Raw genomic sequence first — 18,322 nt, 5'->3', positions numbered from 1 at the left:
TTAACATCCTATAACATAAAATAAATTTTTACAGCTCCAACTAGACAGCCCCACAAATTGGGAAAGGGGTGAAAATACAGAACAAAGCTCCTACCAGACAGACTTTGAGCAGTGCTTAGACACTGAAATAAACAACGTCGGGAAGTTGGACATAAGTGATGCTCAGCTGGTAAATAATGCCCTATGCAAAAAAAAAATTGTACTTAGAATTAAACAAACTACTAACATTTTATTAATTGTTAACAGATATTCTTTGGCATATTCCGGCATCATCACTTCTACATAATGTGCTACAATTTCACAACGTCAATGCTTGAAATCATTGACAACAGGCCCCTTCCAAAAGGAATGAGAATTCAACAAAAGTATGCTGACAGTCCAAAAGCACTGGTAAGTATTCTAATTACCTATTTCATTCAAAAAAATACTTTATTTTAATTTGATAAAGTGTCATATAGTCTTATATGTAGTTCATTATGAAAACTGTGTAAAAAGAACATATATTATTCATCAACTGATACTATAGTATATGTAAAAAGAAACTATAATGTATTCGAAAAGAAACTGTAGTGTATGGTAAAGGAAACTGATATATATTCAAAATAATTCAATCAGACACTCTAATTATGAATATATGATGCATATCTAACTACTTTTGCAGAGCACTGCATTTTCGGAGTATTTGATGAAAAGAGGACATACCAGTCTAGCTGAGAGGATAACAAAACTGCCCGTGGAGCTGGTAAAAATGAATTGGAGAACAGCTGATAACAGGACTGATTGTGGATTGTATTGCATGCGCCACATGGAGACCTACATGGGCAATCCACAATGGAAATGTGGTTTTACTCCGAAAAACCCAAATGTAAGTTTACATCAAACTTTAATCATTTGTACTGCTCATTCAATTATAAAAATTTAAATAACAAACAATTAACACTAATGCAGGACCCATATTTGGCATCACTACGAGCATTGTACACATCAAGGATCATCATGATGCCCGTGAATGTTCACAAAGCAAATGTCATAAGGAATGCGGAAGAACACTTTATTGGAAAAAGTAACTACAGTGTCCGTGAAAGGAAAGTGTAGTGTTTACCAACGGATACTGTCAAATGTGAAAAAGAAATCACGTGTATCATTCAAAAAACTGTATACTACTTGAAATGATACTGATCTTTCAAAACGATGAAATCACATGGTTTATAAAATCGAACTAGCTGTATGAAAACACATGAATCGTAAAAAATATTCTGTTGTATTTTCAGAATGAAACTAAAGGCCTGACTAAAAGAAACTAGTGGTTTGTCTAAATGAAACTGTTGGTTTGTCAAAGAGAAACTGTATGTTTGTAAAAATATAACAGTTTAGATGATGTCCTGTTATGCCCGAAAAATTATTAAATGAAAATATAGAGTAATTCAAAAGATACTGTATTGCTTTGGGAAAGATCCTACATTGTTCATAAAATGAATCTGACAAAGTGGAACTATAGTGTTTGCAATAAGAAACTGTAATGTAATTTAAAAGAAACTACAGTGTTATGTAAAGGAAAGTGCAGTATTTTCAAAAAGAAACTATATTCTTTTTAAGTATATTGTTTCTCCATAATTCCTAAAAATCTTAAATGAAACTATAGAGTAACTGAAATGATAATGTAGTGTTCATGAACTGAAACTGAAGGGTTTATTAACTAGAACTGACAATGTGGTGTCAAATATTCCACTGCAATTCCATTTGAAACTACAGCTAAATGAAAAAGAAACTGTAGTGTTTTTCAAAAGTAACTGTAGTGTTTTGTAAAGGAAAGTGTTGTATTTTCAAAAAGAAACTATATTCTTTTTAAGTATATTGTTTCTCCATAATTCCTAAAAATCTTAAATGAAACTATAGAGTAACTGAAATGATAATGTAGTGTTCATGAACTGAAACTGAAGGGTTTATTAACTAGAACTGACAATGTGGTGTCAAATATTCCACTGCAATTCCATTTGAAACTACAGCTAAATGAAAAAGAAACTGTAGTGTTTTTCAAAAGTAACTGTAGTGTTTTGTAAAGGAAAGTGATGTATTTTCAAAAAGAAACTATATTCTTTTTAAGTACTTTCATTTGGATTAAAATGAACCAACTTTGAGCTACTACCACCAGACGGATGGACCAAATATCCACTGCCCACCATACTAGAAACAGACTCTCGCACAGATGATTGCACAGCAGCCTTTGTATTCAACTCGACATACTTTGAATAATTCTTTCGTCCTCTTGCATATTTGTACTTCTTTTCTATTGTGCTAATCAAACGTTTGTTGCGTTCACCTTTTGGCCTACTACGTGATGGATTTTGTATAACACCATCTGTGGTTTGTTCACCATCTTCAAAGAAAATAGGACCAATTTCAGCTTCAATCTTCATCTTGGCATTTTGAAAGGCATCTTCACATGCTTCCCGAGCTTTAGAATTGTCTTGACTAGATAAAACCAACCGCTGAAACTTTCTACCAATTTGTATAACCCAACCACCTGAAGCAACACCACAAACATTCTCTACTGTCCTGTCTTCAACAACCCTTTTAGTCCATCTTTTAAGAATATACTTATCAGGGATTGTTGCAACACAGTGAATATTTAAAATGCGAAGAGAATGAGAGCACAAAATACCCATCTCTGAAAACAACCTGCAACTACATGATATATCCAAGTCCTTAACACTAAAACAAACCTCATGACGAATCAAATCAACATCAGGACGCCAAACATGATATTTCATTACCTCACCACTGACCCCCACCAAATCTTGATGGCATGAAGAACCTTTCAAGAACTGTTCTTCAAATAAAAAGTATATCTCAATAGTGTAAACTTCTCTAGCATGTGAAAGTAACTTCACGTAATTCATAGCCATTGATGGCAAACCTTGAGAACAGCGAACATCTTCACCACTCTCCCTGCTCCTCCACTCAGAAATCACACTAACGAATGAATTATAAAAATCACACAATCCAGCTGTTTTTGAAAGTCTTCTAGAAATTGAATGATTAGTAGACTCACTCCTTTGCGAGGATAAAATACCACCAGAGAAATACTGTTTGCTAAAAGCAGGACACCACTTCTCCCTAATATTATATAATCTATCTAACCAAACATTCTTATGAATATTATACTCAGTCACCATCCTGAAAAAATATAACATAAGAGATAAATTGTAGGATCAAAAAAGACAAAACAAAAATTTCATTGTAAGTAGAGAGGGTGTGGGGTATGCAAAATAGGATCTACAAGTAATAAACAAAAACAAACTGAAAATTCGAAACTAAATATATAAATAAATAAATAAACATTGACATGCTATCATTTTGTCAACCCCCAAATATCATTCTCTCTTAACAGTACTATCATTTCATAAACAAAGCCAACTCATACAATGTACGGGGGAAAACATAAAAACACAAACACTGACACAGTATCCTTTCATCAAAACAGCAGTTTCATTCACTCAAGCCTGCACTGTCCTTCTATAAATAAAACAAAATCATTCCAATTACAGTAGAAAATAAATATAGTCAAAACTGCATACTATCATTTGATCAAAACCATAGTATCATTTAATCAAAACAGCATTATCATTATATAAACAAAGCAAAATCTGAGGATGAAAGTTGCAAAAAATACCTGTTCCAGTAAAATTCAAATTCAGCTTCTGTATCACTATACTTTAACAGAAAATTAAATAACTCTATGAAACCCTTTTGCATTCTCAATCCTTTGATGTGCTTCTTTGAATTCTCCCCAATGTGCCAAATACATAGCCTATGTTTTGAATTTGGAAATACTTGCATGATTACAACAGCCATGGCAGAACACTGATCAGTCATTATTGTTTGTGGCTGTCTACCATCCATTGACTGTAGAAACGTTTTGAACAGCCAAACAAAAGATTCTGTCCTCTCATTCAATAAAAAGCCACAACCAAACATCACATTCATACAATGGTGGTTCATACCTACAAATGGACCACAAATCATATCATACCTATTGGTACGGTATGTTGTATCATGTACCACCAAATCACCTAACAACAAATAATCCGACTTCATTTGCACATCCCTCCAAAAAAAACTACACAACCTAGCATCATCATCAACTTCGAAATCAAAAAAGAAACCAGACTCATTCAATTGTCTCTTCCGAAAAATCTCAATCAAAGTGTTAGAGTCAGTCCCATCTAAATGCTTCGCCGAATCTAACAACATTGTGTTATAAGCATCCCTGCCAGTAAATCCAACAAATGGTGAACCTCCAGACTGATGTTTTAAAAACCGAATACCATCAGATAATGGGACTCCACTCATCTTCATATCTTTAAGGTATGTCAACTGATCAACAGAAACATTCCTATGCGACCTAAGCAGATGCCGGACACAACTCATGGTTGTGCTCCTTTACATGTTTTGTAACTACCCACTTCCCACTTGAATCTTTGTATAACACTTAATAGCACTCGCTTGTTTTGCTTTCAACCCAGCCTTATAACAATGGAACTTTTTCGACTTCACATTCCGAGTTCCAGGGAANGACCGTTTGGAATTCAAAGGGAAAAAGATACAAAGGATAACTCCTACAATAACATCGTGGACTGAAGAGAAAGTAAAGGAAAGGATAAAGTCAGAGGTATTATCTGGACAATTTGGAAGGGGAAAGGTAATCCCACGATTTGAATCTGGACAATTTGGAAGGGGAAAGGTAATCCCACGATTTGAACGGAAAGAAGAACATGTAGGAAAGGTAATCCCACGATTTGAACGGAAAGAAGAACATGTAAATGAGAGGATTGATGAGAATGTCCAAGATGAATTGTCTGATGAGTCTTTAAAGAAGGTCACTTCTGTCTTGAGGAAGATGGCTGACACAGTGGTTGAANCATTCCGAGTTCCAGGGAAGTAGTACTGTTTTCCCTTCCTAATACTAAATCCCATCCGAGATGCAAGATCATTATACATATCAAATGCTTCTTCAAGTGAATAAACAGAATGTCCCACCAATTCTTGATTAGCTGTGAGTTATTAAAANTGAAAATATTGCTGAAATGATCAACGGTGTGTCCTGTTCTCAACCTCCCCAACAACAAGGTCTGCTAGATGATGATGACATCTTCAATCAACCGAGCTTTCTTGATGCAGTCAGTGCTCTTGAGCAAGCATTCTTACAGACAAGGAAAAATTACCCAGCTCAGCAAACACAGCCTACAACTTCACAATCATAACAACACATTCAAACACCATCTTTTGACCTTGGAGTGCCCTCTCCTCAACCTGCTGCAATGGAACAACCCCAAGATAAGTTTGATTCTAATGAACTANGGCATCTGTAGAAGTACCACCACCTCCAGCAGATGGATTACACCCATCTGACCAAACAAAAACCAATCAAGGCAAAAGAAATCAGTGTTTGCAATAAGAAACTGTAATGTAATTTAAAAGAAACTGCATTGTTTTGTAAAGGAAATTGTTGTATTTTCAAAAAGAAACTATATTCTTTTTAAATATATTGTTTCTCCGTAATTCCTAAAAATCTTAAATGAAACTANATTCTAATGAACTACGAAATATCGCAAGAGATCTTGAAGAAGCTAGTGAGAATACCATTTCTGATGAACAACAGTTGGACACAACCCCAGCAGACAACACAATGAAAGAACTCTTTGATAGGTATGCTCAATCCTTTTATATATACACTAATTTTAACACATACTATTTNTGAAAACTACAGAGAAATGAAAAAGAAACTGTACTGTATTTCAAAAGAAACTGTAGTGTGTTTCAAAAGAAACTGTAGTGTTTTTCAAAAGTAACTGAAGTGTTTCCAATAACAAAAACTACTTCAAAAACAAATTCATACTAACTATGATGATTCTAACACAAATGCATAATTCAACACCAGTAGGGATTAAAACCTGGAATGTCATCGTGATCACCATCAAAACATGAAGAACTAGCATTACATACAACTAGTGAATCCNAGTTGTAATAAACAGATAGTGAAGTGTTTGTGAAAAGAAACTACAGTGTATATAAACTGAAACTGACCAGCATGCCTACTCTATGTTGTATGAGACCTAATAGGAACTATATTTTTAATAAACTGATACTGAAGTGTTTGTGAAAAGAAACTGCAGTGTGTATCAACTGAAACTGAACAGCATGCCTACTCTATGTTGTATGAGATCTGATAGGAACTATAGTTGTAATAAACAGATAGTGAAGTGTTTGTCAAAAGAAACTGCAGTGTATATAAACTGAAACTGAACAGCATGCCTACTCTATGTTGTATGAGATCTGATAGGAANAACTGCAATGCATAAAAATTTGAAAATATATAGCATCAAATATAACCTAGAAATATTACACAATCAAACGAGTAAACAAACGAAAACTAATTATACAATCAAACGAAGATACATACCAGGAGTTGATGAACTGTAATCTTCAACAATCAACGCATTCAAATCAATATCATCAATAAGATTACTTCTACCTAACATCTCTCCCATAATTNAATCTACCAATGAATCTGAGATCACCTTTTTGGACAAAGAACGATGAAATATTGAAGAAAGTCGGACCAAAAGAAAAGCTGATATCTGATTATGCTTTCCTTGACCCAACAAAAGAACGGCCTTTGACGTATGAAAGACACTCATCTTATATTATTATCTCCATATTTTTGCCTAACTAACTTAAATATCTATACATGCTCTTTTTGCAGTGAACAACTGTTTGAGTATGCTGGATATTACTTGAATAGAGAAACATTTCAGTCTATGAGAGCCGGAGAGCTAGAAAGTGTTATTGAAGATGTTTGGTGTCTACGACTAAATCAGCTGGATCTCAACAGACGGGTTGATAAGCCCAAGCGAATATTTTTCTCAACCCAGGCTTTTGTAAGCAACAACACTTTTTTACGTTATGCCTGATTTTTTTAATTAACATCCTATAACATAAAATAAATTTTTACAGCTCCAACTAGACAGCCCCATAAATTGGGAAAGGGGTGAAAATACAGAACAAAGCTCCTACCAAATAGACTTCGAGCAGTGCTTAGACACTGAAATAAACAACGTCGGGAAGTTGGACATAAGTGTTGCTCAGCTGGTAAATAATGCCCTATGCAAAAAAAAATATTGTACTTAGAATTAAACAAACTACTAACATTTTATTAATTGTTAACAGATATTCTTTGGCATATTCCGGCATCATCACTTCTACATAATGTGCTACAATTTCACAACGTCAATGCTTGAAATCATTGACAACAAGCCCCTTCCAAAAGGAATGAGAATTCAACAAACGTATGCTGACAGTCCAAAAGTACTGGTAAGTATTCTAATTACCTATTTCATTCAAAAAATACTTTAGTTTAATTTGATAAAGTGTCATATAGTCTTATATGTGGTTCATTATGAAAACTGTGTAAAAAGAAAATATATTATTCATCAACTGATACTATAGTATATGCAAAAAGAAACTATAATGTATTAGAAAAGAAACTGTAGTGTATGGTAAAGGAAACTGATATATATTCAAAATAATTCAAACTGACACTCTAATTATGAATATATGATGCATATCTAACTACTTTTAATTTGCAGAGTACTGCATTTTCTGAGTATTTGATGAAAAGAGGACATACCAGTCTAGCTGAGAGGATAACGAAACTGCCCGTGGAGCTGGTAAAAATGAATTGGAGAACAGCTCATAACAGGACTGATTGTGGATTGTATTGCATGCGCTACATGGAGACCTACATGGGCAATCCACAATGGAAATGTGGTTTTACTCCGAAAAACCCAAATGTAAGTTTACATAAAACTTTAATCATTTATACTGCTCATTCAACTATAAAAATTTAAATAACAAACAATTAACACTAATGCAGGACCCATATTTGGCATCACTACGAGCATTGTACACATCAAGGATCATCATGATGACCGTGAATGTTCACAAAGCAAATGTCATAAGGAATGCCGAAGAACACTTTATTGGAAAAAGGCTCTTACAATGACTTTGAATTTGAATGTAAGGATAAATGCACCACCCGACAATGTTTTATTCTGTTTGATTGTGAAGCCAAGGTAGCTTTAGACTACGTTTATTATGCAGGTTTTAATCATCATAGTTTTTGCTAAAAATACTTTTATATTTTTGACTTATCATGTTAATATATAATCAATGGAATATTATTCCTGAAATACTACATTTTCATTCACAAAATACTTTAGTTTAATTTCATAAAGTGTCAAATATTCTTATATGTGATTCATNCGAAGATTTAAAAATCTACCAATGAATCTGAGATCACCTTTTTGGACAAAGAACGATGAAATATTGAAGAAAGTCGGACCAAAAGAAAAGCTGATATCTGATTATGCTTTCCTTGACCCAACAAAAGAACGGCCTTTGACGTATGAAAGACACTCATCTTATATTATTATCTCCATATTTTTGCCTAACTAACTTAAATATCTATACATGCTCTTTTTGCAGTGAACAACTGTTTGAGTATGCTGGATATTACTTGAATAGAGAAACATTTCAGTCTATGAGAGCCGGAGAGCTAGAAAGTGTTATTGAAGATGTTTGGTGTCTACGACTAAATCAGCTGGATCTCAACAGACGGGTTGATAAGCCCAAGCGAATATTTTTCTCAACCCAGGCTTTTGTAAGCAACAACACTTTTTTACGTTATGCCTGATTTTTTTAATTAACATCCTATAACATAAAATAAATTTTTACAGCTCCAACTAGACAGCCCCATAAATTGGGAAAGGGGTGAAAATACAGAACAAAGCTCCTACCAAATAGACTTCGAGCAGTGCTTAGACACTGAAATAAACAACGTCGGGAAGTTGGACATAAGTGTTGCTCAGCTGGTAAATAATGCCCTATGCAAAAAAAAATATTGTACTTAGAATTAAACAAACTACTAACATTTTATTAATTGTTAACAGATATTCTTTGGCATATTCCGGCATCATCACTTCTACATAATGTGCTACAATTTCACAACGTCAATGCTTGAAATCATTGACAACAAGCCCCTTCCAAAAGGAATGAGAATTCAACAAACGTATGCTGACAGTCCAAAAGTACTGGTAAGTATTCTAATTACCTATTTCATTCAAAAAATACTTTAGTTTAATTTGATAAAGTGTCATATAGTCTTATATGTGGTTCATTATGAAAACTGTGTAAAAAGAAAATATATTATTCATCAACTGATACTATAGTATATGCAAAAAGAAACTATAATGTATTAGAAAAGAAACTGTAGTGTATGGTAAAGGAAACTGATATATATTCAAAATAATTCAAACTGACACTCTAATTATGAATATATGATGCATATCTAACTACTTTTAATTTGCAGAGTACTGCATTTTCTGAGTATTTGATGAAAAGAGGACATACCAGTCTAGCTGAGAGGATAACGAAACTGCCCGTGGAGCTGGTAAAAATGAATTGGAGAACAGCTCATAACAGGACTGATTGTGGATTGTATTGCATGCGCTACATGGAGACCTACATGGGCAATCCACAATGGAAATGTGGTTTTACTCCGAAAAACCCAAATGTAAGTTTACATAAAACTTTAATCATTTATACTGCTCATTCAACTATAAAAATTTAAATAACAAACAATTAACACTAATGCAGGACCCATATTTGGCATCACTACGAGCATTGTACACATCAAGGATCATCATGATGACCGTGAATGTTCACAAAGCAAATGTCATAAGGAATGCCGAAGAACACTTTATTGGAAAAAGGCTCTTACAATGACTTTGAATTTGAATGTAAGGATAAATGCACCACCCGACAATGTTTTATTCTGTTTGATTGTGAAGCCAAGGTAGCTTTAGACTACGTTTATTATGCAGGTTTTAATCATCATAGTTTTTGCTAAAAATACTTTTATATTTTTGACTTATCATGTTAATATATAATCAATGGAATATTATTCCTGAAATACTACATTTTCATTCACAAAATACTTTAGTTTAATTTCATAAAGTGTCAAATATTCTTATATGTGATTCATCAACTGAAACTATATTATATGCACTAAGAAACTGGAATGTATTCGAAAAGAAACTTGTAGTGTTTGATAAAGGAAACTGATATATATTCAAAACAAAAAACTGTAGTATTCATGAAAAGGAACTACAGTGTCCGTGAAAGGAAAGTGTAGTGTTTACCAACGGATACTGTCAAATGTGAAAAAGAAATCACGTGTATCATTCAAAAAACTGTATAGTACTTGAAATGATACTAATCTTTCAAAACGATGAAATCACATGGTTTATAAAAATCGAACTAGCTGTATGAAAACACATGAATCGTCAAAATATTCTGTTGTATTTTCAAAATGAAACTAAAGGTCTGTCTAAAAGAAACTAGTGGTTTGTCTAAATGAAACTGTAGGTTTGTCAAAGAGAAACTGTATGTTTGTAAAAATATAACAGTTTAGATGATGTCCTGTTATGCCCTAAAAATTATTAAATGAAAATATAGAGTAATTCAAAAGATACTGTATTGTTTTGGGAAAGAACCTACATTGTTCATAAAATGAATCTGACAAAGTGGAACTATAGTGTTTGCAATAAGAAACTGTAATGTAATTTAAAAGAAACTACAGTGTTAGGTAAAGGAAAGTGCTGTATTTTCAAAAAGAAACTATATTCTTTTTAAGTATATTGTTTCTCCATAATTCCTAAAAATCTTAAATGAAACTATAGAGTAACTGAAATGATAATGTAGTGTTCATGAACTGAAACTGAAGGGTTTATTAACTAGAACTAACAATGTGGTGTCAAATATTCCACTGCAATTCCATTTGAAACTCCAGCTAAATGAAAAAGAAACTATTGTGTTTTTCAAAAGTAACTGTAGTGTTTTGTAAAGGAAAGTGCTGTATTTTAAAAAAGAAACTATATTCTTTTTAAGTACTTTCATTTGGATTAAAATGAACCAACTTTGAGCTACTACCACCAGACGGATGGACCAAATATCCACTGCCCACCATACTAGAAACAGACTCTCGCACAGATGATTGCACAGCCGCCTTTGTATTCAACTCGACATACTTTGAATAATTCTTTCGTCCTCTTGCATATTTATACTTCTTTTCTATTGTGCTAATCAACCGTTTGTTGCGTTCACCTTTTGGCCTACTACATGATAGATTTTGTATAACACCATCTTCAAAGAAAATAGGACCAATTTCAGCTTCAATCTTCATCTTGGCATTTTGATAGGCATCTTCACATGCTTCCCGAGCTTTAGAATTGTCTTGACTAGATAAAACCAACCGCTGAAACTTTCTACCAATTTGTATGACCCAACCATCTGAAGCAACACCACAAACATTCTCTACTGTCCTGTCTTCAACAACCCTTTTAGTCCATCTTTTAAGAATATACTTATCAGGGATTGTTGCAACACAGTGAATATTTAAAATGCGAAGAGAATGAGAGCACAAAATACCCATCTCTGAAAACAACCTGCAACTACATGATATATCCAATTCCTTAACACTAAAACAAACCTCATGACGAATCAAATCAACATCAAGACGCCAAACATGATATTTCATTACCTCACCACTGACCCCCACCAAATCTTGATGGCATGAAGAACCTTTCAAGAACTATTCCTCAAATAAAAAGTATATCTCAATAGTGTAAACTTCTCTAGCATGTGAATGTAACTTCACGTAATTCATAGCCATTGATGGCAAACCTTGAGAACAGCGAACATCTTCACCACTCTCCCTGCTCCTCCACTTAGAAATCACACTAACAAATGAATTATAAAAATCACACAATCCAGCTGTTTTTGAAAGTCTTCTAGAAATTGAATGATTAGTAGACTCACTCCTTTGCAAGGATAAAATACCACCAGAGAAATACTGTTTGCTTAAAGCAGGACACCACTTCTCCCTAATATTATATAATCTATCTAACCAAACATTCTTATGAATATTATATTCAGTCACCATCCTAAAAAAATATAACATAAGAGATAAATTGTAAGAGCAATAAAGACAAAACAAAAATTTCATATGCACAACTGATTTGGATACCATATTTGTAAGTAGAGAGGGTGTGGGGTATGCCGAATAAATCCAGTTGAGCTCTACAAACAAATAGGATCTACAACTAATAAACAAAAACAAACCGAAAATTCGATACTAAATATATAAATAAATAAATAAACATTGACATGCTATCATTTTGTCAAACCCCAAATATCATTCTCTCTTAACAGTACTATCATTTCATAAACAAAGCCAACTCATACAATGTACGGGGGAAAACATAAAAACACAAACACTGACACAGTATCCTTTCATCAAAACAGCAGTTTCATTCACTCAAGCCTGCACTGTCCTTCTATAAATAAAACAAAATCAATCCAATTACAGTAGAAAACAAATATAGTCAAAACTACATACTATCATTTGATCAAAACCATAGTATCATTTAATCAAAACAGCATTATCATTATATAAACAAAGCAAAATCTGAGGATGAAAGTTGCAAAAAATACCTGTTCCAGTAAAATTCAAATTCAGCTTCTGTATCACTATACTTTAACAGAAAATTAAATAACTCTATGAAACCCTTTTGCATTCTCAATCCTTTGATGTGCTTCTTTGAATTCTCCCCAATGTGCCAAATACATAGCCTATGTTTTGAATTTGGAAATACTTGCATGATTGCAGCAGCCATGGCAGAACACTGATCAGTCATTATTGTTTGTGGCTGCCTACCATCCATTGACTGTAGAAACGTTTTGAACAGCCAAACAAAAGATTCTGTCCTCTCATTCAATAAAAAGCCACAACCAAACATCACATTCATACAATGGTGGTTCATACCTACAAATGGACCACAAATCATATCATACCTATTGGTACGGTATGTTGTATCATGTACCACCAAATCACCTAACAACAAATAATCCGACTTCATTTGCACATCCCTCCAAAAAAAACTACACAACCTAGCATCATCATCAACTTCGAAATCAAAAAAGAAACCAGACTCATTCAATTGTCTCTTCCGAAAAATCTCAATCAAAGTGTTAGAGTCAGTCCCATCTAAATGCTTCGCCGAATCTAACAACATTGTGTTATAAGCATCCCTGCCAGTAAATCCAACAAATGGTGAACCTCCAGACTGATGTTTTAAAAACCGAATACCATCAGATAATGGGACTCCACTCCTCTTCATATCTTTAAGGTATGTCAACTGATCAACAGAAACATTCCTATGCGACCTAAGCATATAGCTTGCAGATGCCGGACACAACTCATGGTTGTGCTCCTTTACATGTTTTGTAACTACCCACTTCCCACTTGAATCTAAGTCAAATTGACACATTGCATCACATCCAGTCCGAGTATCTATCTTTGTATAACACTTATTAGCACTCGCTTGTTTTGCTTTCAACCCAGCCTTATAACAATGGAACTTTTTCGACTTCACATTCCGAGTTCCAGGGAAGTAGTACTGTTTTCCCTTCCTAATACTAAATCCCATCCGAGATGCAAGATCATTATACATATCAAATGCTTCTTCAAGTGAATAAACAGAATGTCCCACCAATTCTTGATTAGCTGTGAGTTATTAAAATGAACTTTCGATAAGTATACACTAACAGTTCATACTAATTGGGGAAATCAATTGACACTATAGACATATTGACCTGATACTACAATGTTCTTCAAAAGATAATACAGTGTTCTTAAAAAGGATACTAATGTAGTCTGTAAATGTACCTAAGTATGATGCTCCTAAACAAAAAATATAACTACTCTGTTCAAACTCAATGAACAAACAGCTAAACATAAGAACCTGGAATAGATGAATCGTCCTCATTGGCATCTGTAGAAGTACCACCACCTCCAGCAGATGGATTACACCCATCTGACCAAACAAAAACCAATCAAGGCAAAAGAAATCAGTGTTTGCAATAAGAAACTGTAATGTAATTTAAAAGAAACTGCATTGTTTTGTAAAGGAAATTGTTGTATTTTCAAAAAGAAACTATATTCTTTTTAAATATATTGTTTCTCCGTAATTCCTAAAAATCTTAAATGAAACTATAGAGTAATTGAAATGATAATGTAGTGTTCATGAACTGAAACTGAAGGGTTTATTAACTAGAACTGACAATGTGGTGTCAAATATTCCACTGCAATTCCATTTGAAAACTACAGAGAAATGAAAAAGAAACTGTACTGTATTTCAAAAGAAACTGTAGTGTGTTTCAAAAGAAACTGTAGTGTTTTTCAAAAGTAACTGAAGTGTTTCCAATAACAAAAACTACTTCAAAAACAAATTCATACTAACTATGATGATTCTAACACAAATGCATAATTCAACACCAGTAGGGATTAAAACCTGGAATGTCATCGTGATCACCATCAAAACATGAAGAACTAGCATTACATACAACTAGTGAATCCGATTCAACACCATTAGGGAGATTACATTCAACTGCAATGCATAAAAATTTGAAAATATATAGCATCAAATATAACCTAGAAATATTACACAATCAAACGAGTAAACAAACGAAAACTAATTATACAATCAAACGAAGATACATACCAGGAGTTGATGAACTGTAATCTTCAACAATCAACGCATTCAAATCAATATCATCAATAAGATTACTTCTACCTAACATCTCTCCCATAATTTGCGAAATAATGAACTCAAATCGCGATGAACAAATGTAATCTCCTCTGCTCCCTTTGCGAACAAAAAAAATTAGATCGGACTGAAAAAGGAAACAAACGAAAGTTGAAAGAAGAAAAATTACCGCCGGTGATAGTTAGCAGCGCCGTCTAAATCTAACGATTAGGAAATAACAAAACGACGTCGTTTAAGCCCTTGGTCCACAATGCTTTGTGGACCACGGTCCATGATATAATTTGCGCCTAGATCTGCTCCTGAGCTTCTTTGAGGAACCCAATTCTTACTTTTGTTTTTTATTTTTTATTTTTTAAATTAAAAAATGCTTACTTGGACTCCATCTCTGATATGTTTTATTTTTAATTAAAATCAATAAACCACATAAGCTAATAACCTACGCTATGTCATCATATTAACTTGAAAACTTGCAAAAAATTCTAGACGGCAAAAATTTAATGATTTGTGGATCGAATAATCACTTATGAAAGGACATGGTGCGGCATGAAGAATCACTTATGGTTCATGGTGCGGGATGACACTTTAGCCTATTCTTTTTCGTTGCAGTTTGCATATATATTATATATACATTAACATACTACACAAAAAGAATGTACTCTTCTAATTGCAGTGTGTGCATACGAGTTTGTTTGCTTCACTATTTTGTGTTAATGGTTTGAGTTAGTATGCTATTTTTATATGTAGTAAGACCGTAAGAGTATATTGGACATTAAAAAAATAATCTTAGGAAAGTTTAAACAAATCAACCGTTAGAAATAACTTTTCCGGTAATTTAATTGTTATGTTTCAGAATAAACATGTTAATTAATTTTCCCAACAAAATTATTCCCTGCAATATAATTATTCTTTCAAGAATTTAATTGATGGGGAAGTAACAAACACCCTCTAAAAGTATAATATAAATAACCTATTGTCTGTGAACTATAAAAATAGGCTCTAATGCTTTCAAATAAAATAAAATAAAGAAACGGTGAATTGAACTCAAGCTCTAGCTAATCAATCTCTTATTATAATAAAGAGAGGGGATTTGGCTAATAGATTTGCTCCATTCTCCTGCCTAACAATTTCCCTTTTAGTTTTCTATTTTTTTTTTGAGTAAATATCAATTTTGGTCCCAAGACTATTAGCAAAATAAAAATTTTGGTCCACATGTTTAATTTCTACCAATTTTTGTCTCGTGACTATTATTTTTGTATCAATTTTGATCCCACGACTATTGTTTTAGTGCCAAAATACATCGCGTTGGTCACCCATACGTTTAAAACGTGCTGAAATCTAAAATTTTTAAAGGTATTTTCGTCCTTTTCAACTCAATATTTAATTTGAGCATGAATAAAGAGATTTAAGCCCTAAAATCGATCACAATTCACAATTCTTCTCCTCAAATTAAGGTAAAATGAGGAGGAAAACTGCGAATTTTGATCAATCTTATGACTTAAATCCATTTATTCATGCTCAAATTGGGATATTAAGTTGAAAATGACAAAAATACCCTTAACAATTTTAGATATTTACACGTTTTAAACGGATGAGCGACCGGCGCGATAAATTTTGGCACTAAAACAATAGTCGTGGATGAAAATTGGTACTAAAACTATAGTTGTGGGACCAAAATTGGTAGAAATTAAACATGTGGACCAAAACTGTCATTTTACTAATAGTTGTGGGACTAAAATTGGTATTTTATTTTATTTTATTTTATTTTTTATTTTTTTGCTATACTTTAGGGTGAAAGTTGTGTTGGACTCTCAAAAAATGGATCGGAGATTTAGGTTCCCAAAGAATTTGTATGGGTTGCCGTATCTGTTTTGGTTAAATAATTATGCTTCCTTATCATCATTGCTTGTTTTTTTTTTTTTAAAGTCTGTATTTGTAATTGGTCGAAAAATAATTTTGGAATTAATTCTTGATTTTGAATTGTTCAGTTTTAATAGGACTCTACATTTTATTTTCTTTAAGTTGAATCTAATTGGTCTATTAGTCTAAATGGTGTTCTCGGAAACCTCAAGAGTTTTCTTTAGGCTAGCTGCACTATGTATTGCCTATATGATGATTACTTTCATCTTATCTATGCTATTTTTTGCTATATATATCCGTAAACAATGAAGCGTTTATAAACCACATCACACTCCCGATACAACAAATCTCCTTCAAAGCTCCCATTATCTTTCAACCATGGCTGGCCAATTCATTCTTAGTTCTCAACTAAAGGCTGGTTTTAGCAACCAAGCTTTTAAAGTACGTTTGGTCCGCTGCTATAATGTACATGTAAATCATAAATCAAAGTCCATTAAGACTATTGAATGTCTATTTCATAATCAAGAGGTGAGTGGTTTTTTAAAATAGGAAAGTTTTGTTAATAGTTTATATCTTTACTGTTCTTTCATTGTTATGCATGTAGGGCAATTTTATCCATGCTACCATTGAAAGGAACCAAGTTGAGCAGTATTCCAACAAGTTTAAAGAGGGGAAGATTTATGGAGTAAAAAATTTCTTATGTGTGTCAAACTACTTACAGTATAAAAGTATAAAACCAGCATGCTACCGTTCATGATCAAATTTTAAAAACGACACATTGGTCAAGGAATATAAGAAACTCGAATTTCCTAATCATACTTTCCGGTTGAAGTCATTTTCCTCAATCCTAATGAAACATGAGGTTGATGAGAAGGTGTTGATAGGTATGTTTCTATTCTTCTAACCTATGTTTTTATTTTCTTAGATATCATTGGGAGAGTAGTGGAAATCTACTCTCCCGTTGAGAGGATTTTCGGAGGTAAGATGTCGAGGCTAATAGATTTTGTATTGGAAGATGCAAAGTAAGTTTGATTACTTATATATGCTGTGTTTGATTCTATTATCCATGAAATGGTATGTTAATTACTACTTTTCTCTTTTCAGTGAAAATCAAATCTACTGTACAGTATGGGATGATCATGTAGATCAATTGCTCCCTTACTATAATTCGACTTCAGTCGAGCCTGTGATTTTGCTGCTACAGTTATGCAGGGTCAGGCTCCTTGTAGCAAGAGAGATAAGGCAAAACTTGGTGAATGTGATAAGTTTTTAGTGTTTATAATGGACAAAGGAGTAGCAATGTTACCTGTGTAGATCCATTTTTGTGCTCATATTTGTGAATGCATAGTACCTGATCTATGCCTGGCATTCTGATTTTGTAGCTTCTTTTATCAGCATTTCTATTTTTTTTTCCTGTAACAAAGATAATGCATAATAATATTAGATTCTTTTTATGTATTACTGCATTTAGATGGTGAGGTTAGGATTTCAAGCTCTTTTAATGCAACAAAACTTTGGTTTAATCATAAATGCCCACAATTCTCTGCATTTGTTGAGAGGTAAGCCCTATGGTCCTATTTGTATTTGTGTGGCCATTTTTTTGCACTTATTCTAAGTTACTTTGTAACACCCCAATTTTCACATCTTGGATTTATTACAAAATCTTTAAAATATAATACATTGCGGAAGCGTCTAACCAGCAGAAAACTGGGTGTTACCGCCACGCTTAGGTATCT

At 33.2% G+C, this 18,322-nt stretch overlaps 2 protein-coding genes across 2 annotated transcripts in view; both read right to left on the bottom strand.

The window, feature by feature from the left end:
* Window positions 1-2,077: 2,077 nt before the first annotated feature.
* LOC116028915 (protein FAR1-RELATED SEQUENCE 7-like) lies at window positions 2,078-3,824 on the bottom strand. Its single transcript, XM_031270771.1, has 2 exons — window positions 3,674-3,824; window positions 2,078-3,177 (listed from the first exon to the last, which is right to left on the bottom strand). The coding sequence occupies exons 1-2, from the start codon at window positions 3,754-3,756 to the stop codon at window positions 2,100-2,102; spliced, it is 1,161 nt and encodes a 386-aa protein (XP_031126631.1). The 5' UTR covers window positions 3,757-3,824; the 3' UTR covers window positions 2,078-2,099.
* A 5,651-nt stretch (window positions 3,825-9,475) lies between these two features.
* LOC116029711 overlaps window positions 9,476-18,322 on the bottom strand; it is an 11,740-nt gene continuing 2,893 nt past the window's right edge. The window contains exons 2-5 of the mRNA XM_031271756.1: window positions 14,685-14,856; window positions 14,475-14,570; window positions 13,926-13,997; window positions 9,476-9,582 (exon numbers count right to left, since the gene is read on the bottom strand). Of these exons, the coding sequence (XP_031127616.1) occupies window positions 9,476-9,582; window positions 13,926-13,997; window positions 14,475-14,570; window positions 14,685-14,772 (363 nt within the window). The 5' untranslated portion in view covers window positions 14,773-14,856. The remainder of the gene's footprint in view (window positions 9,583-13,925; window positions 13,998-14,474; window positions 14,571-14,684; window positions 14,857-18,322) is intronic.

Source organism: Ipomoea triloba, chromosome 9 (genome assembly GCF_003576645.1).
Source record: "Ipomoea triloba cultivar NCNSP0323 chromosome 9, ASM357664v1".
In the NCBI taxonomy this organism is placed as follows: Eukaryota; Viridiplantae; Streptophyta; class Magnoliopsida; order Solanales; family Convolvulaceae; genus Ipomoea; species Ipomoea triloba.
Note: the sequence above shows the minus strand (reverse complement) of the source record. Positions and strands in the feature narration are given on the sequence as shown.

Excerpts from the sequence above, each read along its gene's own strand:
- LOC116028915 (XM_031270771.1), bottom strand. The coding sequence starts at position 3,756 with ATGCAAAAGGGTTTCATAGAGTTATTTAATTTTCTGTTAAAGTATAGT. Across the intron at positions 3,178-3,673 it reads TTTGAATTTTACTGGAACAG|GATGGTGACTGAGTATAATA; the intron begins GTATTTTTTGCA and ends ATATTTTTTCAG.